Here is a 26651-nt window from a genome sequence, read left to right on the forward strand (position 1 = left end):
TCCCCTGCAGTGCATCTAGGAATTTTATTTCCCACAATGCCATATGTTAACAATTTGGTGATGATTTCACTACACAATTTCGCCATTTTCAGGAAGAGGAAGACCTCCTCCTATGCTTGGGTAGTCCATCTCCCATGATCCCTGGAGGCATAAAATAGACTTCTGATTCTATCACTGAAGAGAAGGGAATAACCACCTGCTATTCAGTTTAGAAGCATGCTCAACTGTCCAATAATTGTACAGTGTTTGTCCACTCAGGAAGAAAAACAGAACTCTTAAGTGTAACCACAAACCAGGAATACAAATATAGGGGAGAAAGGAATTTATTTATTTATTTACTAGCTTCAAAGCCTGTTCGTAAAAATAGGCTTTGAAAGCCCTCCCCCCACGGCTGCTTCCCTGCAGCCCACAGAGCACACCCCACCTCCACGAGGCACTGGGTGTGCTCTGCGGGCTGCGGGGAAGCCATCCCGGCCCCCTCCCCCTTCCGGCGAGGCTGCGGCTTACCCGGGCACGTGGCCTCCTGACTGGAGGGCTGCAATAATGGTGCGGGTGGCGCGGCCGGCTCCTGGAAGCGGGTGCTCCAAAGGCTGGCCCAATCCGGATGTGCCCAGCTTTGCTGGGTGCATCTGGAGTGGCCCACTGACCTGGACACCACCCGGATAGTGTGGTGTCCTGGCCCAGACAGGGCTACCTACATGGCCCTATGGTTAAGATTTGATTTCTATACCGCCCTTCCATATGGCTCAGGGCGATTTACATACAACATGGGGGTTACATGGAACAAATTAATATCTTTAAACCTCCCCCCGCTCCAGAGGAGCGGGAGGAATAAAGGAGTAAGGGCAAGTGGGGAGGAGTTAGGGCGGGTCCTGTCCGGGATAAAAACTCGGAGGGCCCAATCAGGAGCCGCAAAGCGGCTCCTGATTGGGCCCTCCGAGTGTCACTCGAGGGCCAAGCAGCCAATGGGGAGCCGTGCAAAGCGTGGCCCCACATTGACTGTTTGGCCCAGCCTCGCCTGGGCCAGCCGGGGAGTTGCCGCTCAGAGGAAGAAGCCTTCCCCAGCGGTAAGTCCTCCGGCCGGCTTCCCCTTGCCCAGGGAGCCTTCTGCCGGGCCCTGGGGCAGGCTTGCCTGCCCTTGGGCCCGCCAGAAGGCCACAAAGCCCACTCCCGAAGTCCCGAGCCTTCTGCCATGCCCTGGAGCAGCTGAGCCTGCTCCTAGGCCCGGCAGTAGGCCGCGGAGCCCACCGCCCCCGTCCCGAGTCTTCTGCCAGGCCCTGGGGCAGCCGAGCCTGCTCCTAGGCCCGGCAGTAGGCCGCGGAGCCCACCGCCCCCGCCTCGAGACTTCTGCCAGGCCCTGGGGCAGCCGAGCCTGCTCCTGGGCCCGGCAGTAGGCCGCGGAGCCCGCCACCCCCATCCCGAGCCTTCTGCCAGGCCCTGGGGCAGCCGTGACTGCCCCTGGGCCCAGCAGAAGGTCCCAAGCCCACCTACCTTACTCTGTTCCTCCCTTCCTCCCAGCATTCCCTTTCTCCTTCCCTTCCTCCCAGCATTCCCTTTGTTTTTCCCTTTCTCCCTTCCTCCCTCTCTTCCATCTGCCTCTTTCTGTTTCTCTCCCTCTTCTTATGTCTCTGTCTTCCTCCCATTCTTTCTGTCTTTCTGTCTCTCTCCTTTTCCTCCTTCCTTCGTCCCATCCCTCCACCCACCCATCATGCTAGGGCCCGCTGTATTTTGCCCACAGCGGGCTTAATATCTAGTATAACATAAACAAATACAACAACAATATTCTAAATAACACAATTTCAGTGATCTTAAACAATATAACAGGAACGGAACTTAACTAAGACCCTTATAGAGGCCAGACTGGTTCAGGCCATGGAGAGGATGTCTGAGGTGGGACCTGTTGTCGGTCTCAGGCAAATGCCTGGTAGAGGAGCTCCCTTTTGCAGGCCCTGTGTTTGATCACAACTAAGAACATGATAACAGAAGAATAAAAGAAGTCTTAGCAGACTGAAGGCCCCTTTGAGAAGACAAGCGTAGATGGGTTCAGGATGTCCTCTTTCTCAAATAGAAGGAAACTTTGTGGTAAACTCCAATGTTTTGTTCTCATTTCAGAAAGATGAGGTAAGACATTCTGCTATGCTTGGATATTACAAATTCAACTATGAAATGAGGGGCACTATCTGTCTGCTAACTAGGCCAGATTAGAGCAACTTCTGAATATTTCCCCCATCTTCAGTCATGTCAACAAAATCCATTTTACACTGTCTACCAAAGTTGGAAACAAGCCACACTGCTCCTTTACAGAAGCACTAGAGCTGAAAACTGTGGAAGTATTTAGTTACCTCCTGTTGATTGAGCAGAAATCCCTTGAGGAGGCTGTAGACCTTGAGATGCCTATGCTATGGCAACACATTCCTTTAGCTACCATACAAAGCATTACCTTGAACATCTTGCCTCTAATTATAGGGTGGTATTCTGGTGGGTACCATTTATGTTATGTAGATACATAACACACTGTTCAAATCCAGAGTTCTCCAGTTCTTTTCTTTGAGAAGCAGAAAGAAGGGAGATCTGTGAAAGGGTGAGATCACTTTGGGCATAAATGATTGGATGAGATGAAGAGCCACCAGATCTTTGTGGAAGACACATAACTCGATGATGGAAAGGACTCTCCACTTGGACACAAGCTCTACTGACATCACTGCTACAACAGTTAAGATGTTAAGAATAAGGTATTTAAATGAATCATCCTGAAATGGTTCAAATGGGAGACCAAATCAGTGCCTGAAGGACTATGTTCAGACTTCAGGGCAGGAAGCAGTAGATTAGGGAATGAACAAATGCTGTTTCCTTGCAAAAACATTTCACCAAGAGATTTCTTACCAGAGAGAAAACATACACAGAAGTTACTGCAGATAGCTATACTCCAAGGGTATTTGCTTTGAATCGCTGCAGCAGTCCATTTTGAAAAAAGAAGCAATTAACTGGGAAAGACTAATGGCGCCCATTTGATGGTTCTCCTTCTACAACCTCTTACATTGTCCTTTCAAGATACAGCTGTAAATCCAGGATGCAAACACTTTATGACTGGCCAGCAAAGTATGTGTAACTTGATCTGAAAATCCTTCCATTGCTCCATCTCCATGCAGTCAGACAAAACCAGGCCAGATCTAAATTACACACTGTAGCGGACCAGGAGAGTCCAAAGAGGTTGAACTGAGAGATTTATTAGGTTCATTAACTACAGTCTCCAAAGCCAATAAGGAGCTGTGCATATACACGTTGTCTCCTCCTGTTTGAGTTTGCTTATCGCTCTGGATAACAGTTGAATTGGGGAAAGGCGTCCAGAAGTCTTTCCACTCATGGAGTTGTCATGGCATCTGTTTGCTCTGTCAGGTCACCTTGATAATGAGAAAAGAATGTCACCTTGGTATTGTCCCAGGAGGCAATCAAGTACATACAAGGCCCAAGGGTGACAGAACAATTGCGACAACTTCAGACTAAGTCCTTGCAAACCGACCACTTCCTTGGGCCTAGCTGGCTGTGACTGACTCAGCTGGTCTGGACACTGCAAATTTGCCGATGTCTGGTGGGCATGAGATGCTGTTCTCCAAGGGGCATGACATGCTGTTCTGGCCGAGTAGAGAGAACTGCTGCTTCTTGTTATAGGTTTCTTGACTTGATGTCCTCCTCTGCTGATTTATATGGGCCTAGGCTATCAAGCTATCACTCTGTGTACACGTGTTTAGAAGATGAAAGCTGTGATGGTATGGTGAATGGCTCTGAGTTCCAAAAACTGATATTAGGGGTTGCCTCAGATGTAGACCAAGTGCCTTAAACATGACCCAGTGGACAATGGGTTCTCCAGCCCATAAAGCTTGTGCCCATGGTAATTCAGCTGTTGTATGGACTTGCCTAATAGATGTGATGTGATGTCCCACCAATTGAGATCGTGCTTCAGTTGCTGATCCACCAATAATTTAAAAACTTTTTTTGACGGTTATAACTTGTTGATAAGGAACTAAGAACTCTTGTAGGCACCTGGAGTGAGCCAGTGCTCATGAGACAGTATTGACTGCTCAAACCAAATAGTGTGGCTAGGAACATCAGATTCACTATTTTTATTTTGAACAGTGTCCATACTTTTATTGGCTTTCTTTAAGGGGTACTGACAGCTTCCTGTAGTATAAAAATCAATAATGGCATCCAGATGCAGAATCACTTGAGAGGCAAGCAATAATGGTCTGGCTATTCCAGAATGTGCTGCCCATGAGGAGGTCGAGGATGGAAATGAATACCCCTTGTCCAGAGTCCTGCCACAAGAACGGTGATAAGCGTGATTCAGGGCATGGCCCTGAACAGCAAACTGTTTCTTCCCAAAGACAAACTGAAGGGATCTTCTGTGTTTTGGTGAAGAGGCAGAGAGACTGGTATATGCAGGTATGCTTCCATCCAATCTACAGATATCAAATCTCCCAGTTGGAGACTGTCTGCAATGATTTTGAAGGTGTCTATTTTGAATTTTTAATAACTCACAAATTTGACACAGACAAAGGCAAGAGACAAGGTGGCACATGAGGGGGGAAAAAGATAACAGGCCAGCAAACTGACAGCTCTGCAGAGAAAAAGAGCTCACTGAAAATCCATGGTCTCACGGAACAGTCAGGAAAAGAACTGAAGAGTGGGCATGCACATCCTTCCCTCTCAGAGATCCATTTTCTACCTCCCGGGGTTATGAGAAAAGGAATATCTGAGCTTAACAGCATATCCTCCTCTTCTTCAAATGATAATTGCTGTTCCCAGAAAGTACCAGATACCTCCTCTCCTCCATCCCAGTGCAGACCAGGAATTGCATTTCCTCAAATGCCTGTCATTTATTATTCTGTGCACCCCAATGCCCAAAATGCACTGAAAGGGGGAGGGGGAGAAAATAAACCTCAAGGGAGCTGCTTCATCTTACTGCTATACTTACAAGACAAACAAGTTAGGATCAGATGGATGAGAAAGGATGAGCCAACTTCATGAGGATGTATAGATGCAGTATTTCTGACAACATGTTCCCTCTTACTAAGAGCTCAAATTTTAGCTCTGATAAAATAAGCATTTTAATAAATTATTCTCATCTCTCCTCTTAGTTCAAACTGGAATCTGACACAAACTGACAGGGGTATCCAACTTCTAGTTATTTTACGATTACATCCAGCAAGTCTCTCAAATAAAAGATAAGAACAACCCACATCCTCACAATATTTTGTTGCTGTTGAAAACATTGATCACTGTTAGAAATATTATAATTTAACTTGTTTTTTTAGTATTAAGTCTATCAGCCCAGAACATAGGAAGCAAACAACTTTCACACAAGATTAAAATATATGTCATACATTGTTAAGACATACTTGATGTTTAATTATTGTTTCAAAGAATTTTCCAACTGTTCTATCATTCAAATCCACAGCATTTCTACTAGTGTTATTAGATTCTGTGCTACAATATCAGCTACCCAGCAGTACTAGACTTATCATCATGTATTATGCAGAACACATGATGCAGAGGGCATCTGAAGGAAGCAGCTTATTCAGGAGTGACAGGGACATTTAATCCTCTTAACTTATTATGACAAAAGGATTCAAAGATGTAAAAAAATAAGGTCAGGCTACAATATCGGTTTGTATAAATAAACATGCTATATACAAGGGAACTGATATTGGACAGGTATTATTGGCTGTTATCCTGAGAGCTGAAATAATTTAAAATGAATAAAACATGGTAAAGTGAGTATAAAAGCCAAATGTAGCACAAAAACCCTCCCCCTCCCCGCCAAAAAACACTCTTTCACAGCTAAGGGTGGAGTACTGGCTAATCTCAGGGCAAGTGGATCCTCCCTTCCAGTCTTTTATACTGACTGTAGAGATTTGACAGTGTAAGTCTAGGAAGCGTTATGTGTTTCTAAACATTGACTTCAATAAACTTAGGCAGGTGTAATTCTGCTTACATTCTGCTTGAAGGAATAATTAATTAACAAATATTAACAAATAAATCTTAACAATGAGGTCAGGGTATTTCAACTGACTCAGAAAAGAATAACTGCTTAGCCCTAAACAGTGGGGGAGGGCTCGAGACTGGGATCAGAATGCTAGAAGTTTCTTTCAGGTTAATTAGCAATCACAAACTGATGAGATCTACACTTGCATTCTGATAGCACACAGATCAATAACCCTGGTGGGACACAGACTAGGGTTGCGCATTCAGATATTGTTGTTGTTGTTAGGTGTGAAGTCATGTCCGACCCATCGCAACCCCATGGACAATGATCCTCCAGGCATTCCTGTCCTCTACCATTCCCCGGAGTCCATTGAAGTTTGCACCTACTGCTTCAGTGACTCCATCCAGCCACCTCATTCTCTGTTGTCCCCTTCTTCTTTTGCCCTCGATCGCTCCCAGCATTAGGCTGTTCTCCAGGGAGTCCTTCCTTCTCATGAGGTGGCCGAAGTATTTGAGCTTCATCTTCAGGATCTGGCCTTCTAAGAAGCAAGCAGGGCTGATCTCTTCTAGGATTGACCGGTTTGTTCGCCTTGCAGTCCAAGGGACTCGCAAGAGTCTTCTCCAGCACCAGAGTTCAAAAGCCTCAATTCTTTGACGCTCCGCCTTCCTTATGGTCCAACTTTCGCAGCCATACATTGCAACTGGAAATACCATAGCCTTGACTAAACGCACTTTTGTTGGCAGGGTGATGTCTCTGCTTTTTAGGATGCTGTCTAGATTTGCCATAGCTTTCCTCCCCAGGAGCAAGCGTCTTTTAATTTCTTTGCTGCAGTCCCCATCTGCAGTGATCTTGGAGCGCAGAAAATAAAATCTGTCACTATCTCCATTTCTTCCCCATCTATTTGCCAGGAATTGAGAGGGCCAGATGCCATGATCTTCGTTTTCTTGATGTTGAGTTTCAAGCCAACTTTTGCACTCTCCTCCTTCACCCGCATCAACAGGCTCTTTAGTTCCTCTTCACTTTCTGCCATTAGAGTGGCATCATCTGCATATCTGAGGTTGTTGATATTTCTCCCTGCAATCTTGATCCCAATTTGTGACTCCTCTAATCCCGCCTTTCTTGTGATGTGCTCCGCATACAAGTTAAATAGGCAAGGCGACAGTATACAGCCTTGCCGAACTCCTTTCTCAATTTTGAACCAATCAGTGATTCCATGTTCAGTTCTCACTGTTGCTTCTTGACCTTCATATAAGTTTCTCAAGAGACAAATAAGATGTTCTGGTATTCCCATCTCTTTAAGAACTTGCCACAATTTGTTGTACTCCACACAATCAAAGGCTTTAGCATAGTCAATGAAGCAGAAGTAGATGTTCTTCTGGAACTCCCTAGCTTTCTCCATTATCCAGCATATGTTGGCAATTTGATCTCTAGTTTGTATGCCTCTTTGAAATCCTGCCTGTACTTCTGAAAGTTCTCGGTCCACGTATTGCTGGAGCCTAGCTTGTAAAATTTTGAGCATAACTTTGCTAGCTTGACAAATGAGTGCAATGGTGCGGTAGTTTGAACATTCTTTGACATTGCTCTTCTTTGGGATTGGAATGTAAACTGACCTTTTCCAATCTTGTGGCCATTGTTGAGTTTTCCAGATTTGCTGGCATATTGAGTATAGCACTTTTACTGCATCGTCTTTTAAGATTTTGAATAGTTCAACTGGAATGCTGTCACCACCACTAGCTTTATTGTTGCTCAGACTTCCTAAGGCCCATTTGACTTCACATTCCAGGATGTCTGGCTCCAGGTCAGTAACTACCCCATTGTGGTTATCAGGGATGTTAAGCTAGCTCTTGTATAGTTCTTCTGTATAATTGTGCCACTTTTAAAAATCTCTTCTGCTTCTGTGAGGTCCCTACCATTTTGGTCCCTTATCATACCCATCTTTGCATGAAACGTTCTCTTCATATCTCCAATTTTCTTGAAAAGATCTCTGGTCCTCCCTATTCTATTGTTTTCTTCTATTTGTTTGCACTGTTCATTTATGAAGGCATTCTTATCTCTTCTAGCTTTTCTCTGGAATTCTGTATTCAATTCGGTGTATCTTTCTCTTTCTCCCTTGCCTTTCACTTCCCTTCTCTCCTTAGCTATTTGTAAAGCTTCCTCAGACAGCCATTTTGATTTCTTGAATTTCTTTTTCTTTGGGATGGTTTTAGTTGCTACCTCTTGTACAATGTTGCGAACCTCCGTCCATAGTTCTTCAGGCACTCTGTCTATCAGATCTAATTTCTTCAATCTGTTTGTCACCTCTACTGTATATTCGTCGGGGATATGATTTAGTTCATACCTGAGTGGCCTAGTGCTCTTCCCTACTTTCTTCAATTTAAGTCTAAATTTTGCAACAAGAAGCTGATGATCTGAACCACAATCAGCTCCTGGTCTTGTTTTTACTGACTGTATAGAACTTCTCCATCTTTGGCTGCAGAGCATAGTCAATCTGATTTCTGTGTTGACCATCTGGTGATGTCCATGTGTAGAGTCGTCTCTTGGGTTGTTGGAAAATAGAGTTTGCTATGACCATTGTATTCTCTTGACAAAATTCTACCAGCCTGTGCCCTGCTTCATTTTGTACTCCAAGGCCAAACTTGCCTGTTATCCCAGTTATCTTTTGGCTTCCTACTTTAGCATTCCAATCCCCCATGATGATAAGCACATCATTTTTGGCGTTGCTTCTAGAAGGTGTTGTAGGGCTTCATAGAACTGGTCAACTTCATCCTATTCAGCAGCAGTGGTTGGGGCACAGACCTGGATTACTGTGATGTTGAATGGTTTGCCTTGGATTCGAACTGAGATCATTCTGTCATTTTGGGGATTGTATCCCAAGACTGCTTTTCCTACTGTCTTATTGATTATGAAGGCTACTCCATTTCTTCTGCGAGATTCTTGTCCACAGTAGTATACCTGATGGTCATCTGAATTAAATTCAACCATTCCTGTCCATTTTAGTTCACTGATTCCTAAAATGTCGATGTTCAGTCTTGTTATCTCGTTTCAGATATACCCGAGTCAAAAATATACCTGAAGATAGATATAGAAGCCTTTATTGGCATAAAATATACCTGAAAAAACCCCTATTGGTATTTTTCGGGAATATTCAGCATCCAAAACATATCCAGGAATTCTTTGGGAATACTTGAAAAATGGTCCCCCAAAATCCCAGCAATATTTGGGATTGACCAGGAAGTTGAGGGAAGTTTTTAACCTTGTTCAACAATACAATTTTAGAAAATGTCATTTCATCCTAAAGAGGGAATACCAAACCAAAGTGAATCAAAAAACACATCTTTCTTTAGGAAGAGATGGGATTCTCATTTTATTGCATTAAATTCAACCAATAGCCATCCTTTTTGGAAAGCTTTAACCACTGCATTAAACTCCCAAGAAATTTTCTCACTGATTGGGTAAATCACTTTTCTAGGATTTTTAAATCCCTTTCCCGTCAGCCTCTTTGAAACCATGCAGACCACTACTCCAACCTACCTCTGTTGTCTCCTGTGGAACCTGAGGAGGTAAAAAAACTAACTGCTATATTAAAAACTCACAAGGCTCCAGGTCCTGATGGCATTCCAGCCAAAGCTTTTAATACAAAATGTAGACTGGTAGACACCTCTCCTAGCAAAACTGTTCACTCAGATGAATTATTCTGGCCAGTTACCAGGATCCTGGCTAAATGCCATTATCTGGCCAATCTATAAAAAAGGTAAGATATATCGTCCCTCAAATTATTACCACATCAGCTTACTTTCTGTTTGGGGTGAACTTGCTGGCATTAAAACTTACCATCTGGGTTTTCTCTAATAAAATCATTGGTCCCGAACAAATTGCTTTTAAAAAAGGAAACTCCCCCTTAGATCATTGTGCCGTATTGTTGTTTCTTAGTTAGAAGTATTCCTGACCAAGGGATGTAAAATTGTTTGTGGCATTCATAGATCTTAAGATGGCCATTGATTCCATCCCCAGAGATAAACTCTGGGACAAACTTGCTGAACTCCAGATCGATCCTCGTTTTTTATTTCTCCTAAGATAAGAAATATGCATCTAGATAATAACTGTCAGATCAAATTAACATCTGGCAACTTAACCAAGAAAATCCCCATTAACATTGGGGTAAAACAGGGGTGTTTAGCTTCCCAATTGTTTAATCTATTTTTGCATGCTCTCCCTGGTTTTCTGCAGTCAATAAGTGGCCATTTTGGGTAAAAGATTAACCCCTTTACATTTATTTGCTGACAACACCATCATCCTGTCTAAATGATGTGTAGGATTCCAACAGTACCTGCGTGGCTTTATGGTCTATTGTCACAACAATAAATTGGAAATAAACTTTGAGAAAACTTAGATCTTAGTTTGTGCAAGAACCCACTATAAATATTCATGGAAGACTGATTGGCACAGTATTGAACAAGTGTCCCATTTCAAATACCCTGGTTTCAACTTCTCTTTTAACAACTGATGGATACATCGTAGGAAGCAGATAGCAAAAAAACCATGAAAACATCTCTAGCTCTCCTTACTAAATTCTAACATCAAATTATTATTATTATTATTATTATTATTATTATTATTATTATTATTTCCTACCTCCCCCGGTGGCTTGAGGCGGGTCACAATCACAAAAATCCTCAAAAACTCCTAAAAACAATAAATCTAATACAGATAAAATAGCCTATTGACTAAGAGTTGTGGCGAAAAACTAATCCTAGACTAAGTCCCACATCCCATCTAAAAAGGGAGATGGAGGGTTGCTGATGGAGCTTGCTACCACCAATTTATGAGGGGGGAGGCATGATCTCCTTGCTGCCCGGCCTCAACCGTAGACCTGGCAGAAGAGCTCTGCCTTGCAGGCCCTGCGGAATGCTGCAAGTTCCCGCAGGGCCCGCAACTCTTCCAGGAGCTCATTCTGGGAGCTCAAAAGGGGAATAAAAATATTCCAGCTGCATTAAAAATTTATTCTATGAAATTCATGCTGCAAATTTCATATGGCATTCCAATTTGAATCTTTGACCTTAACAATGAATTGCAGTCTCTACATTCTATGTTTTTAGGATCCTTATCTGAGGTACCCAAAATGTTGCAAATCGAACCATCCTTATTGAATTAAGTCAGCAACACCTGGCTTTGAAAACTTGGCCGTTGACCTTCAAATATTGGCTGAGAATTCATTTCTCAGCCTACTCTGGTAGCCTGCTATGTGACCTTTTGTGCCACCCGTACATTTCCAGTTGGTACAATAGAATTTTACTTAAACTGAAAAATACTGAGCTCGATACTGTGTCTGAGTGGGTCTGATATGGGTCTGAGTGAAAAAAGACATTTTCAAGGAATTTTGCATAGACTTGAGGATACAGAAATGCAAATTTTATCTTCCATCCCATGTAATACCTGTTCCCCACAATTCTGAGACATTTCATGCAACTATAAACTCCTGCCTGCTTATCTGTATCAGTTGGATTCTCATTTGGTTAGGAGGCCCTTCCTTCTTGCCAGAGTCAACTCCTTTCCCTCAAGCATGTCCTGGGGAAGATTCTATCAGATTCCCACCTTCAAAAGACTGTCTACATGTCTACACTACCACATATTGTTTTGGAATGTCCAGTCTTCCTTCCCCAAGGAGCTTCTCTACAGTGTTTATGAACTTGCCAGACTGCTTGTGTCAATTTCAAGTGTATTTGTCAGTTTCAAAAGGGATTTTTCTTCCTTCTTTGCCAGAGTTGTTCTGTGTCTTCTTTGCGTTTTGCAGTGTTGATCTATGCTTGGATTTATTCTGCTTTGGTACCATTTTAGTTCTGTTGAGTTTGCACTGCCACAATGGCAATGGGTTTTGCTGGGCATTGTATACATTGCCATTTGTTCTGTTGGGTTTACAAGGTTCTATCTCTTGCTTGGATTTGTTCTGTTGTGATTCTCTGGTTTGACATTAGTCCTGTGGAGCTTGTGCTGCTACAGTGGCATTGGAGTCTACTGGGCACTGTGCCATTTGTTCTTTTGGGCCCCCCTTTCAATTTCTACTGCAGAAATTCTCTTGTTTGACAAGATAATTATTTCTGCTGGGCTCACTCTGCCACAGTGTCCCTGGGTTCTGCTAGGCATCTGCACACTGAAATTGGTTCTTATGGATTTGCAAAAATGCAGATTGCAGAGATTTTCTGTTTTTATTTTGGTTCTGTTTAGCTTGGGGTTCTACTGAGTTCTGCAAAAGTTCTGTTGGACTTGTTGTTGGTTCTTTCATGGGAGGTATTAGACCAGTGATTACTGCTTGCAGACATGCCTTTTGTCCTGAAAGAAGCTACACAGAAAATAATGGAGGGATGGCTGGGGGCACCCCTGTTCAAGAGCCCACAGAACTGGACCCCTTGGTCCAATGTATTTGAAATGTTGGAGTTATTTAGTGGTCCCCAACCTTTTTATCACCGGGGACCGGTCAATGCTTGACAATTTTACTGAGGCCCGGGGGGGAAGGTAGTCTTTTGCCGAGGGATGTCGCCGCCGCCTGAGCCCCTGCTCTGCTTATTTCCCCGCCGATGCCCCTGACTTCCCGCTGCCCACTGGAGGGCGCTGCCAGCAGCAGCTGCACAATGCCACGCCATGATGGCCGCAGGAGAGCACCAAAGGTGAGCCGGCGGCAGAGTGGCAGGGCAGCCTCCGAGGCAGCAGCTGAAGATTCACGAACCGGTACCGGTCTACAGATCGGGGGTTGGGAACAGTTGATTTAAAGAACAGGCACCAGATACGCCACTGCAATTTTTGTGCCTATGCCTTTAAACAGAAAAAGAATGAACCTTTCCAAGGCAATATTCTTGTGATAATGTATATATTGAATTCCAATACAATTTCTTTTATATACATGAAGAAATAACCATAATCATTCCCAGATAATTTCCGTTTTCAGTGACTTCTTCAGTGGTTGAGTCCTCCAAAATCAGTTTATTATACAATAGTGGCAAAATCCTACAGCCTTTCCTTATATTACTGTTTTGATATCAATAGGCCATTGGCTCAAAGGTACCAGGGAAAGTTAGTCAAAGAAATAGCCTTGAGTGGAAGAGAGGGGGGGGGGGGAGGACAGGAACTATTTGAAATCCAGGAACTGTTTGAAATCTTCAGTGTTTTTCCTTCTTCGGTGTACCTATGGACCCCTTTACAACCTACAGGCTCTTTCTACTTAGAGAAAGTGATAACAACAGGACATAGAATTCTTACTCCTAAATATTATACGGCAGACATTCAGTCTTAATGGACTTATGCCAGATTCAGATTTAATCTTTATACAGCTATTGCCGTATAAACATAAAAGACTAAGGCCTAAGTGGGCGGGGAGTGGGCGGGGCCAGTCTGATTGGACCCTCACCCGGACAGACAAGAGTTCTAGCCAGTCAGGTGAGAGCCCAAATGGAAGGTGCTGGACTCTCACCAGGACAGACCACAGTTCCAGCCAATCGGGAGGTGCAAAGCCAAAGTTCTGACAGGGCCAAAATTCTGAAAGGGCCCACCCCCTCAGGGGAAACCTGGAGACATCGCTGCCAATCTGCTCCTGACAACTGCAGGGAGAGGAAGTCAGTAGGCCTGCCAAGGAGGATGAGAACAGAAGCTTGGACAGGCTGCACCAGCCCTTTTCGCCCCAACTTTTCGCGTCCAACTGTAACTTTGCCTCAGAACCCTGACAGAGCTGACAGGAGGCTGGTGAGTGTGCTCCCTTCCCCCTCCCTTCAGGACTCCTGGGAAGGAGCCTTTAACAGCCCCTAACTGAGGGGAGGGAGGCGTTTCTGAAAGCAACACAGGGGAGCCTGAGGGCATGGATGTGGGCATTCCTTTTTTTGGGGGGGGGACTTCCCCCTTCTGCCAAACAGTTGGCTGACAGGGAGGCTGCAGAAAAGCCCCTTCTCACTTAAAATACTGCTCTGGCCGGGGGTTAGACACAGCCAAGCAACTCTCTGCAGATTTGAGGCCACTGCAGAGTGTTATTCTGCAGACGAAACTGGATGCTGTTGCGGAGGTTCTTTTGTTTCCTATTTAATCTGCACAAAACTCCTGTGCAGTAGGCCTCAAGTCTTTCAATTCAACAACAACCTGTGTGGGAGGCTTTAAATGTTTCTTCTCTACCACAACCCTGTCCAAAGTAGTCCTTTCTGCCTGGGGAGCTGATCTTTATACTCTGCAGATGAGCTGTAATTCCAGGAGCTCTCCAGGCCCAACCTGGAGGTTTGCTAGCCCTGGGTTGGATATATTCCTGGAGGTTTGGAGGTGGGACTTCAAAATTGTACTATGCCTTAGAGTCCAGCCATTTTTGCCTGCAGTTGGGAGGGAGTGGTGCAGGTGTGTCCCTCCTGGGCTATGGGCTATGGCCAGCCCTTACCAGCAACTGTTTGTATTTTGGGGCACAGACAGACAGACTAGCATCAATCCTGTGAGTCTGGAAAGTGCAGGAAGATCTAAATAAATATTTACAGCCTAAAATGGTAATTACTTTTTTCAATCTTGGCCTGGCAAATAAAAAAACAGTATAAAAAACCTTACTAAGGTCAAGACTGCTGTGCACAGAAAGACTTCCTCTTAGGGTTGCCAGCTTCCATGTGAGGCTCTCTAACCCACATGGGGAGTCTGCTATGGAGAGAGGAAGGGAAGACGATTGGAAAATGTTTTGAGACACCTGAGGCCTGCTGGGTCACTGCGGCCCATTGCCAGTTCTCTCAGACCTCTCACAGCCCCACATCCCTCACAGGTTGTCTATTGTGGAGAGATGAAGGGAAAAGGTGTTTGTAAACCGCTTTGAGACTCCTTTGGGTAGTAAACAACAGGGTACAAAAATCCAGTTCTTCTTCTTCTAAGGAGCAACCATGAAAGAATGTGAGCACATAACATTTTATCAACAGTGAAAAAATGGAGACAGAACAAACAGGGTGGACACCTGTGTACTGTGACTATCCCATGTGTATTAGGGCAGAGGGGCATTTCGGTGTCTGTAGCCTAATTCACACAAGAAGGGAAATGACGCAGAACTGGGAGAAATTGCTTGCCATGTAATCTCCCCCTAAGAAGAGTTTCCAGTCTGATTTTCCCTTCACATATCTGAAGACATGGCTCTGGAATGCTCATCTGTAACCACTATGCCACAATTCCCACAGGTCAGTCCTCTCCCATACTCAACGAACATTCCAAACCACAGGTTCTCAACACCTATATCTCCACACCCATGCCATCATTTGCCACTACACCATCACAACCTCCCGCACAAGACACACATTCAACCCTTACAGACTGGACAACTCCTCGCCTTCCTCTTCCCACTGCCAAGCTCTAGCGCCCATTGTATTCTTGGATACAACGGGCTTTGCCCCTAGTTATATTCATATATCTCTTTGGAAAAATATAGCCCCCCCCCCCAAACCAAACTCCCCACCTATTAGGGTAAATATTTCTCCTATTCCATGAAGTTCTGTACAATTTATTTATTTTAAAAATATATTATACTAGTAATCAAGCCCGCTGTAGCTGAAATACAGCAGGCGCTAGCTGGGCAGTGCGCGGCCCCTGAGCTGGCAGGCTGCCGGCAAGTGAGCCACGGCAAGCCGCACTGTGCGTGGCTCGCAATTGCTGGCGTGCGGCCAATCGGAGGGCCCTCCAATTGTCAGGCCGAAGAAGGGTCAATCAGCACCCTTCCTCATCCTGGACAGAGGCCGCCCTAGCTCCTCCCCACCTGCCCTTACCGCATTATTTAGTCCGCAGCGCCGCGGGCGGTGTTAAGATAGGAAACAGATTTTAAAGGTTAAGGATTTGTACCATTACTGTGTAGCCAGTTAGAAGAATATAAAATGTTATGCCAGGAAATATTTCCAGAGGTTTAATCATGCTTTAGAAATACAGTTAAAAGGCTCCAATATAACTTACTCATTAATGATCAAATCCGGTGCAAAACACAGCAAGCTTCCATTAGACTGTTTATATGATCTCCATCCTAAAGCAAAAGCCATCAAAAACATCCACGAATACTGTAGAAGGGTCATTTGGTCGTCCAGGTGCAAGTTTCTGAATCCTGATTTAAAAGAAATATGTAAGTTCTATAACACTTCTTGTCACAACTGATTCCAATTAGCATTTTGATGTTTAGTGCTTAAGAGACCTGCAGAATATATTGTAGCATAAGCATTTGTGAGTCAAAGCTCAGTTCAGAAGCAGATCATGTGCATCCATTAGGTTGAGGCTTATACTGGAATAAAAGGTAAAGGTATCCCCTGTGCAAGAATCGAGTCATGTCTGACCCTTGAGGTGACGCCCTCTAGCATTTTCTTGGCAGACTCAATACAGGGTGGCTTGCCAGTGACTTCCCCAGTCATTACCACTTACCCCCCAGCAAGCTGGGTACTCATTTTACCGACCTCGGAAGGATGGAAGGCTGAGTCAACCTTGAGCCGGCTGCTGGGATCGAACTCCCAACCTCATGGACATCGCTTTTCTGCTGCTCATCACTCTGTCCCACAAGAGGCTCTATACTGGAATACATTCTATTAATCACCATTGGACTCCTCTCTATTGTATTGCTACAGACTAACATTCCTGCCCATCTGGGATTGCACTTTGAACTAGTTCACAATTCCCTGACTTAAGGTGCAACAGAAAATCCATTACCAGTATAGGGAAAAGATGGTGATCGGGAATGAGGGCAACCCATTTATAGTTCTTAACTATGAATGTAGACAGTTGTAACAAGAAAGCTCTGCTATGGTGAAGCAAGGAGAGCACCCCATGGAAATGAGTGGGTAACACACTCAGGGCAACACACAATGAAAAAAAGTAAGCAATCATGCTGACTAGTAATAGTGCGGCAAATCCTGAATATAGACTATGCTATTACCAGGATTTAGCATGGGAAGCAAAAGTATTTGCATATTTCTTTGTGTTCCTGCTGAAACTTTCACCCTTCAATGCTGCTTGTTTTCTTATCTGTCATTATTTCCAGTGCTGTACTTCACTGTCTGCATCAAGCAGCTGCAATAGCTATGTTTAAGAAATTATATTTTATAAAGTAATAATCTTTAAATATATAAAATAAATAAAAGGGTAAGGGCAATGTGGGAGGAGATAAGGTGGGCTCTGTCCGGGATAAAAACTCGGAGGGCCCAATCAGGAGTCGAGAAGCGCCCCCCCCCCCAAGTGCCCATCCAAGGCCAAGCGGCTCCCCATTGGCTGCTTGCCCAAGCCTCACTTGCCCCGGCTGGGGAGTCGCCACGCAGACAGAGAACGCCGGCCTGCATGGTGAGTCCTCCAGCTGCCTTCTCCTCCCACTCCTCCTCCCCTCTTCTACCTTCCTTCCCTACATTCTTCCTCCCCACGCACTAGCGCCTGCTGTATTTTCCTTCACAGCGGGCTTAATTTCTAGTATAATAATAATAATTAGCTAGTCATAAACACTCTAAAGAAAATTCAAATAAAAGACAAAAGCTCTTTTCCTAAACTGAAAATGTTGCAGGAACAATATAAGAAAACAAGATAATAAAACATTTTTCACCACCAGATCATCTTGGGCTCCTCCTCGAAACCAGAAACATGAGCCTGTATTCTAATTCTTTCTACTACACATCAATGTACATTTATCTGGCTGCAGATTGTTGTGTTTAATTGCTGTTGATTATGATTAATGTTATTTTAAATACTAGTTATAATGGTTTTAATTATTATTTTTAGAGTTGATAGTGATTTATATTGTTTTATACTGTAATTTGTATTTTTAGAAATGTTGTAAGCCACCATAAGCTGGCATTTGCCGGGAATGCTGGGTTAAAAATAGAAATAAATAAATGAATAAATGAACAACATTTCTATGAAGAAGCCTCTTTTCCCCTAGTTTTAATCCTTCGGGCACAGCATACCACCAGAACATACTATGATTCTTCAGGATTTATTTGGTAATATTCAGGTAATTTACAACTATTCCATTATGATAGCATATACTGCAGTTGAATACAATTGATGCCTGACAATCACATATACTATCTATAACGCACCCATTATCTGTTCCACATAATATAGTTCTGGTAAGGGCTTGGAGGAGGAATGTGTCTCATGGCTTAAGTGTTAATCAGCGCTTAACACCCACTCGGGGTGGCTGTACCTGAGTGCCTCCTCCTCCAACCAGCTTGCCTGTCTGTTCAGCGGCCAGCCAATCGCCTTCCATCCCCCCACCCTGACCACCCCCTCCTCCTTCCACAACTGTCCGAGGCTCAGAGTCTGCAGATTACTGCTGCATGAGAGCTGCCCCGGCTGGTGAGTTCCCTAACAGCTGCCTGCAGCCTTTCCAGGTCCTGGGAGGAGGGAGAGGCTGTCTACAGAGTTCTTCCAACCCCCCACTCCCCAAATCTAGTACCCATTGTATTTCTGAATGCAATGGGTTTGGCCCCTAGTACATATATATTATAGAAACTATTACCTGGTATCGCCTTTGCCCATTTCACTGCAGCCACCACTTGCCTTCCTCCTAGCATATTGAGAGTTGACATTATCCGCCATGTTGTGTCTGGAATTGTGCTGTCATAGCCTGAAAACATCACTTCTGGCTCAATGACTTCCAGCAGGGAGACCAGAGTAGGAGTAAGTTGTGGTAAAGAGACAGGAACTACAGCTTTGTTTACAGGACTTTCAGCAGTATCCCTCCCTGCAGTAATGCTGGACTGTTGAATTCCTTTTATCTTCTTCTTAGTCTTTCGAGCTAAGGAAGTATTCCAAAAAAAGTCAGTCAGTCAAAAGCAGAAAGCTAGAAAATGCAGTTAAGACAACAAATGCCACCTCTCTTCACTTTGGCTTCCAGCTTCTGACTTCTTAATGTTATTTGTATGTACAAAAGCTGAAGCTCTGGATTAAATACAAGCTCTGTCTCCTCATGGATGGCCAACCAGACTCCCCCCTGGAAACATTTGCCAGATGTTTGGAAGCAGTGACTGAATGGCTTGAGCAGAGTTGTCTGAAACTCAACCCCTCCAAGGCAGAGGTCCTGTGGCTGGGAGGTAGGGGATGGGCCAGGAAGCACGCTCACCCACCCTGGCACAACTTACCACTGTGCCCCAGGCCAGGAATCTGGGTGTGACCTTTGATGCCTCGCTAAATATGGAGGTACAGGTCAAGCAGGTAGCTGGCCAGGCATTTTTCCATCTTCACTAAGCTTGGCTACTAGCGTCCTACCTGTCCCCTGAACGCCTGGGCACGGAGATCCATGCAACCAGTCACCTCCAGAGTAGATTTCTGTAACTCGCTCTACATGGGCCTATCTTTGTCCCTGACCCAGCAACTACAGCTGGTAAAAAATGTGGCTGCTAGGGTCCTCACAGGAACACCGTACAGGGCCCATATCCAGCTGATGCTGAGGCAGCTGCACTGGTGAACAGCTGCTACTCGGATCCAGTTCAGGGTTTTGGTTTTAATCTTTAAGGCCTTGTGCGATCTGGGAACCACATATCTGAGGGACCACCTATTGCCTATGCCCTGGGCCCCTGGTTGTCCCTGGGCCCAGGGAAGCACGCCTGGCCTTGACCAGCACCAGGGCCTTCTCGGTCATGGCCCCGACCTGGTGGAATGAGCTCCCTGGTGAGCTGTGGCCTTTTGGCATTCTGTAACGCCTGAAAAATGGAGCTCTTCCGCCAGGTCTATGGTTGAAGCCGGGGACAGTGAGGAAGATCAGCGTGGCCCCCTGTAGTGGTCAGTGTCATCTTGACCCTCTTTCTTTCCCCCTGAAGGTTAGGGAGGGGGGTGGGTGAAGGTTGAGTAGGTGATGTCGCCATGTTTTTGTTGCTTTTGTTGCTTTCTTGTCCATTTTTAATGGGTTTTATTGGGGTTTTTACTGGACATATTTGTAACCCACCACTGTTCCGGGAGTGGCTGGGAATAAAGTAAACAACAACAACCAAAGGAAAGCAGTATATATGAGGATTAATACAAATCTTAAACCTGTGAAGGGCCCAGAATCCAGTGGTTTCAAACTAGTCTTCCCATTATAGTAAATCGCAACAAGAAAAATAAGTTACAGCATAATTTGGCAAAAAGTCAACAAAATAAAATATACACAATGGAATTATGCATATATGTGCATGCATTGTGCAGTTCTAGACATGAATCACCAAAGCCAGGAAATTTTTGTTACTAGTACAGCTGGGCCAAAGATGATTTTTCCCCCCTTGGCAACTCCCTGCTGCTGTAACTGAACTATGGAAGCCAGATGAACTACTTAAAATGTTGCTTCACTAATACGGTTTCTTAAAAATGTTTCCACAGTAACTATGTCACCTGAATGCCTTTTATAAATTTAATAAATTGTATCTTCCAATATTTTTTCAATACATAAAGCCAAACTTAAATTCATCGCTCTGCTTTGCAATTAGAATACAAAGAGGGCAAGAAAGAAAACTAAGTATTGAATTACAGTTAAAAGCAACAATGGTAAGAGCTGGAACAGATTGCCTAACAGTGTAATTTTTAAAAAGTCCCATGTTTCTAAATTTTCTGAGGTCTACAGGCTTTAAAATGTCAAACTCTGTTGAGGGCTGTGTTGTCAGTGACAGTTCATACTAGACAACAGAAGGGCTGAAAGTAATATACCATCCATTTCAACTGCTTTATTATCTTGGCAGCAGCTGCCATAGCTTAAAGCCAGCATATATTCCCTGCAGAGGAACCATGAGTCCCGTGATTACACATACTCCTCATGTGAGTCAACACAGTTAATATTTTGGGTGGGAGGGAGGAAGCATTATGAAAATGCTCACCTTTAAATCATGGTCTTTTGGAGACCTTAGTTATGGCATTCAATTAATGAATAGATAAGGGACACCATTACAAAACCCTCCATTCTACACCTAAGCTGCCTGGCCTGAACAAAAAATGTTATTCATACATGTGAGGGTCAGACAGAGTCCAAAGTCAGTCGGAGAAATAGAAAACCTTGGAGTTTAATACTGGCTATAAAGAAAAACAACCTATATTTTCTTAAGTATTTCACAAAATATGCTCTTTGGTAGTTCAGGAGTGCAACTGCTGAGAAAATGTAAGATAATACAACTTGGTCAATGTGTGGATCTAGTTTTCTAATTCAAATTAATTTGTGTTAGAAATAACATCAACAATGAGAAATGATACTATAAGAATTACAATGGAGGGAGGACAAAGCAGCACAAGAAAACTGATCCCATTAATGTTGAGGAATACATGGAATATGGAATTGCTGAAGACTGAAAATGAAATTTGGTCATTTTTCAGTTCATCAAATAATTTCACTGCACCTTTTGGTTGGGACATTTTGTTAGCCACTGCCATTAAAATTATCCTAACATTACCTTGTGTAGATTGGAAGTGGGTGGGCAGAAGGGATTTTGTCTATGCTTGGCTCTTGTGGCCCTTTCTTGCATGCCCAGGGAAATGCTGATCGCCATTTTGGTCAGAAGGCGAATTTCCCCCACACCAGACTGACCAGGGATTCTGGTCTTTTTTATTTGGGGGGGAGGGGGTATAACCTGGACATGGAATTGGGGTCACTGTGGGTGGGCAGGTAATTGTGAATTTCCAGCATTCTGCAGGCAGTTGGACTAGATGACCCTGGAGGTCTCTTCCAATTTTATGATTCTGATTTCTGGTCTACACTTTATACTGTACATGCATAGTAGTCACAGTCACTTCAGATTATGTTGAGTGTTCTTTAATCATAGGGAATAGTAACAGAAAAACATGACAATATTTAAAACATTTGTTAATATGCTTTAGAAAAAACATTTTCACATAAACATATCTGGTCAATCGGTTAATGTTCCCATGAGTTAATAGTCGGCTCCCATACTCTCCTTAGACAGCAGAACTGAAGGCTGATGGCAGTCAGATTACTGCCATACCTTTATATAAAAAGCACATTCATCACATTAAAAAATGGGCTTTAAACCCCCTGTGATAGACCTGAAGCACTGTAGTATATTTTAAAGTAGCAGAACACATCAAACCACAGTAAACCAACACTTTTTAAATGACTGCTAGAGATGCCGTGCTATATTCGGTAAGTATTCTGGGCCTGTCACTCTTTTATATTGTTTGGTTCAAAAGAGGGGAAACGTGACAATTTGGAGAGTAACAGCAAACCAAAACATATGGCTCATTGACAATATGACTGCTTGACAATAGCACATCCCGCCAACTATTTCAGTTGTTTACCCAATCAAGGCTGTTGCCTAAGAAGCTTGGAACAAATTTTCAGCTCATCCCACTTCCAAATTTAGCGGTAGGAGTGTGCGGAACCCCCCCCCTCCCGCTCCAACAACCAATGCTATTTTTTGGTCTGGGTATACCAAACTCCCAAAATATGATCATTACTTGATATTCCAGAATCCCAATACCAGTATGACATTTAGATTTGGTAAATATTAAAAAAAAACCCTACTCCTTCCCACCCCCCAGCTCCATTACAGTCTATGGGACTACTACAGCAAATGGTCTCCATAGGGTATAATAAGAGAATCCATTTGGGGCTCTGAAGGAGGGCTGTTTTTGAGGTAGAGCTGCTGCTGCTTCTCCTCATCCCCCAAGTTTAAAAAAAACTGGACCAGGGGGGTTGATTCTACACCCCCCCCCAAGGAATGTGCCCCCATTGTTTCCAATATAAAGGGAACACAGTCCCCTTAAATGCCTTTTAACTATGACTATCAGGCGGTCTCAAAAAATCTCAAATATTTTTGGGATTGTTCGGGCTCGGCCAGTTCAGTATCCAGAAAAAAAAAAAAATCAAAATCGGCATCCAGCTGAATTAGAACCCCAAGATACCCACAGGCATTTTTAACACTTTGGAAGCACTTTAGGCAAACATTTCTCAAAGTGGGGGTTCCCAATGACACTGCAGGGAGTCCATAGTAGACAATGATTAAACATATCAATCCACACAGCTGGTGGAGCTCAGCACTTTTCACCCATTCACTAACTCCAGTAGCAGAACTCTATCACTGTACTCTTCCACAGCAACAATCCTACAGGACAACCGTGCTGGAGACAGGCCTGGAGCAGTGTGTGTGTCTTGGGGAAACAGCACCAGCAGGATGAGAGCAGCTCGTGCTCTGTGGACACACACACTCTTTTCTCTAGCATGCATTCTCTTTCACCCACTAGGCTGAGCTGCTAAGGTAACAAGCAGTCAAAGAAGGCAGCAATCGCCTGGGTGTCTTTGCAGAGGTATGCACTACAGGACGAAGTGGCAGTGCTGTAACGTGAATAGCTCATTTACTGGAAAAAAAAAGGGCAAGACACAGCCTGATTATAAATCCTGGGAAGCAAGGACACAGCAGTTGTTGTTCTTGCACTTAACAATGTTGCCCACCAGCTGACCCCTCCCAATTGCTTCAATCTTTCTGCTCTTTTATTGGTTCTAAGGGTCTACACCAGGGGTAGTCAAACTGCGGCCCTCCAGATGTCCATGGACTACAATTCCCAGAAGCCCCTGCCAGCAAATGCTGGCAGGGGCTTGTGGGAATTGTAGTCCATGGACATCTGGAGGGCCGCAGTTTGACTACCCCTGGTCTACACAATAGGTAAAATTTGATATCTGCTGACGATGTATAATAATGAGTGAAAGATACCCTCTATTCTTTACTCATATTTCCTAGAACCAGACATAACACTGAAAACATATCTAAGGAATCAATATAAAAACACCCTAGCTTAAATTTACTCATATTTGGAACAACAGGAACAAGTACCAGATTCTAGATGCTTGTCATGGACAGAATCAGAAAGCATCAACCCCCAGCACCTCCCCACCCGAATACTCCCTTAAAGCATCTAGCTAGCCATTGTAGGAAAACAAATACTGAACTAGATGGGTCACTAAAGTTCTTGTAGAAATGAAACAGCATTTGCATCCTTAGGCGAGATCCCATAGAAAAATTTAGAGCAATGTTTCTCAAATTAAGGTCTGAAATGGTATTTCAGTGTTTCTAAGATAATTGGGTGAAAGATGAAAAGTCCATTCCTTCTTTCCCTGCTGTTTATCCCTGATTGCTGCTTGTCCAATAATTCAACAGATGAAGATTTCCTCTTCATTGCATTTCTATGACCTTCTGGCCAAAGTTCCTATCACTGCCTGACAGGCTGGAATTCCACAGGTGCAGATTTCCTCATCACTGCACTTCTGTAGAAAAGAAAGCTAAGCTGCTAAACTTCTTGGATAATTGTTAAAGGCACAGGAGCTCTAGCAGAAAAAAAGATTAAGGTGCTCCAATGTTTGAAAACAAGCAGAGTATCCATAACTACCCTATTTGCCTGCGTATAAGACGACTCCCCCCCCCCTGAAAAACATGCCTCCAAGTGGGTGGGTCGTCCTATACGCTAGGTGCACTTCAGTTGAGATAGACATAGCTGCCCATAGTGGCCTCCCGATACTCGCCCAGTGCCCATAGTGTAAGGTGACCACAATTAAGGGACACCGAGGCGGTGGTGGGCCCCCCCCACTGGGCTCACCAACTCTGCTGCTGTCTTGTAAACTCCTCCCGGCTCAGAACTTGCTGGGCCAGCCAAACTTGTGCCTGCGTGCACGCCCCATCTCGCTGCTGCGGCAGCGACGGGCCCTCCCTCCCACATAAGACTCTGAAGTGGGAGGGGGAGAGGCCGGCCGGGCGAGTGAGTGGCGAAGGAGTGGAGAAGGAGGAGGATGCTGGGTGGGGGAGGTGCCAGCCTCTGCTCCCCCTCCCTTTCCCTTTCGCGGTTTCTGGTGTTTTGAAGCCGCCCCCATTCAGGAAGAGAGCAAACGCAGCCAGCCCAGTGCTAGGGCCTGAAAGCTTGGTGCGCAGGGAACACTACTCCTTCCTCTACCCTCCGCTTGCTTGCTCCCTCTTTGTTTGCAGTTAAATAAGCAGAGGAAGCTGTTTCACAGAGGTGCCGCAGTGCACAAAAGCAGCCTCAACTTGCAAGAGAGAGAGAGAGAGTTACCCCTCTCCTCTCGCCTTTCTTGGGGGAAGGGAGGTAATCACTAATCTGAGCATAGTTTCTTGCTTTCTTTTCTTTTTTTATGGCTCTGTCTCTTTCTCTCTCTCCCCCCCCCCTTCCGATGCTCTTTTACGTTTTATTTGGTGTATGGAAGGTGTGCGGAAGAGGGGGTAGTCTTATACATTGCGTATATAACAAACTCTATATTTTGAGTGGAAATGTTGGGGGGTTGTCTTATACGCCCAGTCGTCTTATTCGCTGGCAAATACTGTATATTTAAAGCCCAAAATGAAAGCAGTGATTTAAAAACTGGTCTTATGGTTAATTCATATTGACGGCTATTTGTACAAAACATTTTTTCTTCAAAAATAAACAATCATCTGCTTGATGGCTGAACATTTCACACAGCTGATGAAGTAGCCTCTGATTCATGAAAGCTTAGGGAGTCTTCGGACTCCTGTTTAATTTAACAGGAACAGACTATATTAACCGCCCCTCAGAAATGTTCAATTTGGACTAGCTAGCATTTCAGTGTAATATATCACTTTGCACTAGCGCATAATAACAATCTGAGAAAACTAGGGCACTGCTAATCCCATCTGCACTGGATTGAGTCCTTCAACAAAAAAAAGCTTCTAATTTCTGCAGAACTGTCTAGACTTATATTAAAATATACAACAAAAGGTTTGCAAAATAACATCCCTTGATTTCTCAACAGTCCTGTTTATCTCATTAACCAACAATTTCAAAACTTGCAAACCACGACACCAAGAATGGACAGCAGTTTATGGAAGTCATTTTCACCAGTTTCCCTCTTTACCATTGTAGCCCTTCTGCAGAATTCCCTGGGAATGTTGTGATGAATACACCACAGTGAAAAGGCACACACTCTTGTGTGAGCTCTTATTGGAAAATACCAAGAACCTGCACAAAGGGCTCTTGATAGTAGTGCCATTCTAGTAGGCTGATAACTTTTAGGAACAGCTTTATGAAGCAACTGACAAAGGTCCCTTCTACAAAAGCTACTCCATTCATAGTGGCTTTCATCCAAGTCTATGTAACTAAACACTGCAAGCGAATAAAGGCCATTTTAAAGTCCTAAGTGAAAATATTTATATTTCTACTCAAAATAATGTCACTGTTTCTCTTTCTAGCAATGGTGGCAATGTATCAGTTGAAAAATATTGCTGCAACTATACTGGGTAGGATTCAACTTATTGTTGTTTGTTTGGATCACAACTTTCACAGGGAGCCTCAGAAGAAAGAACTGCGGGGGCGGGATTTCATTGCATATACAAAGTTCTTAATGACCTTGGTTCCTCATGAATCTATAGTTGCCTCTTCTATGATTTGTCATGACAACTTTGGTTACTGGAGTAAAGCCTTATGAAGAAGCCACTTTGCAAATTAGTATTAGCAACAAATGCCTGTTCCTATACATTTGTTATGGTGGCGCCCTCCTTGTGGAACAGCCTGCCTGCAGAAGTTGAGAAGACCACACTTCTGTAATTTCACTGAATATGCAAAACAGATATATTCAGCAAGCATGTTTATAAATGGATTAGAATTTAAGTATAATGTAATAGCTCAGAAGGTCGCTTTTATAAAGGGATGGGACTGATCTCCCTCCTTTCACTGCATTGTCTTCTCCTTTGTAACCCACTTTCTGCATAATAGTTTGTCG

The 26651-nt window shown here is 43.9% G+C and overlaps 1 protein-coding gene across 1 annotated transcript in view; it reads right to left on the minus strand.

Moving 5' to 3' along the window:
• The window catches only part of NR3C1 (nuclear receptor subfamily 3 group C member 1), an 88320-nt gene that overhangs the window by 18130 nt on the left and 43539 nt on the right, over window positions 1-26651 (minus strand). Inside the window, exons 5-6 of the mRNA XM_077326947.1 lie at window positions 18456-18734; window positions 15920-16064 (exon numbers count right to left, since the gene is read on the minus strand). Coding sequence (XP_077183062.1) covers window positions 15920-16064; window positions 18456-18734 — 424 coding nt within the window. The remainder of the gene's footprint in view (window positions 1-15919; window positions 16065-18455; window positions 18735-26651) is intronic.

Source organism: Paroedura picta, chromosome 3 (genome assembly GCF_049243985.1).
Source record: "Paroedura picta isolate Pp20150507F chromosome 3, Ppicta_v3.0, whole genome shotgun sequence".
In the NCBI taxonomy this organism is placed as follows: Eukaryota; Metazoa; Chordata; class Lepidosauria; order Squamata; family Gekkonidae; genus Paroedura; species Paroedura picta.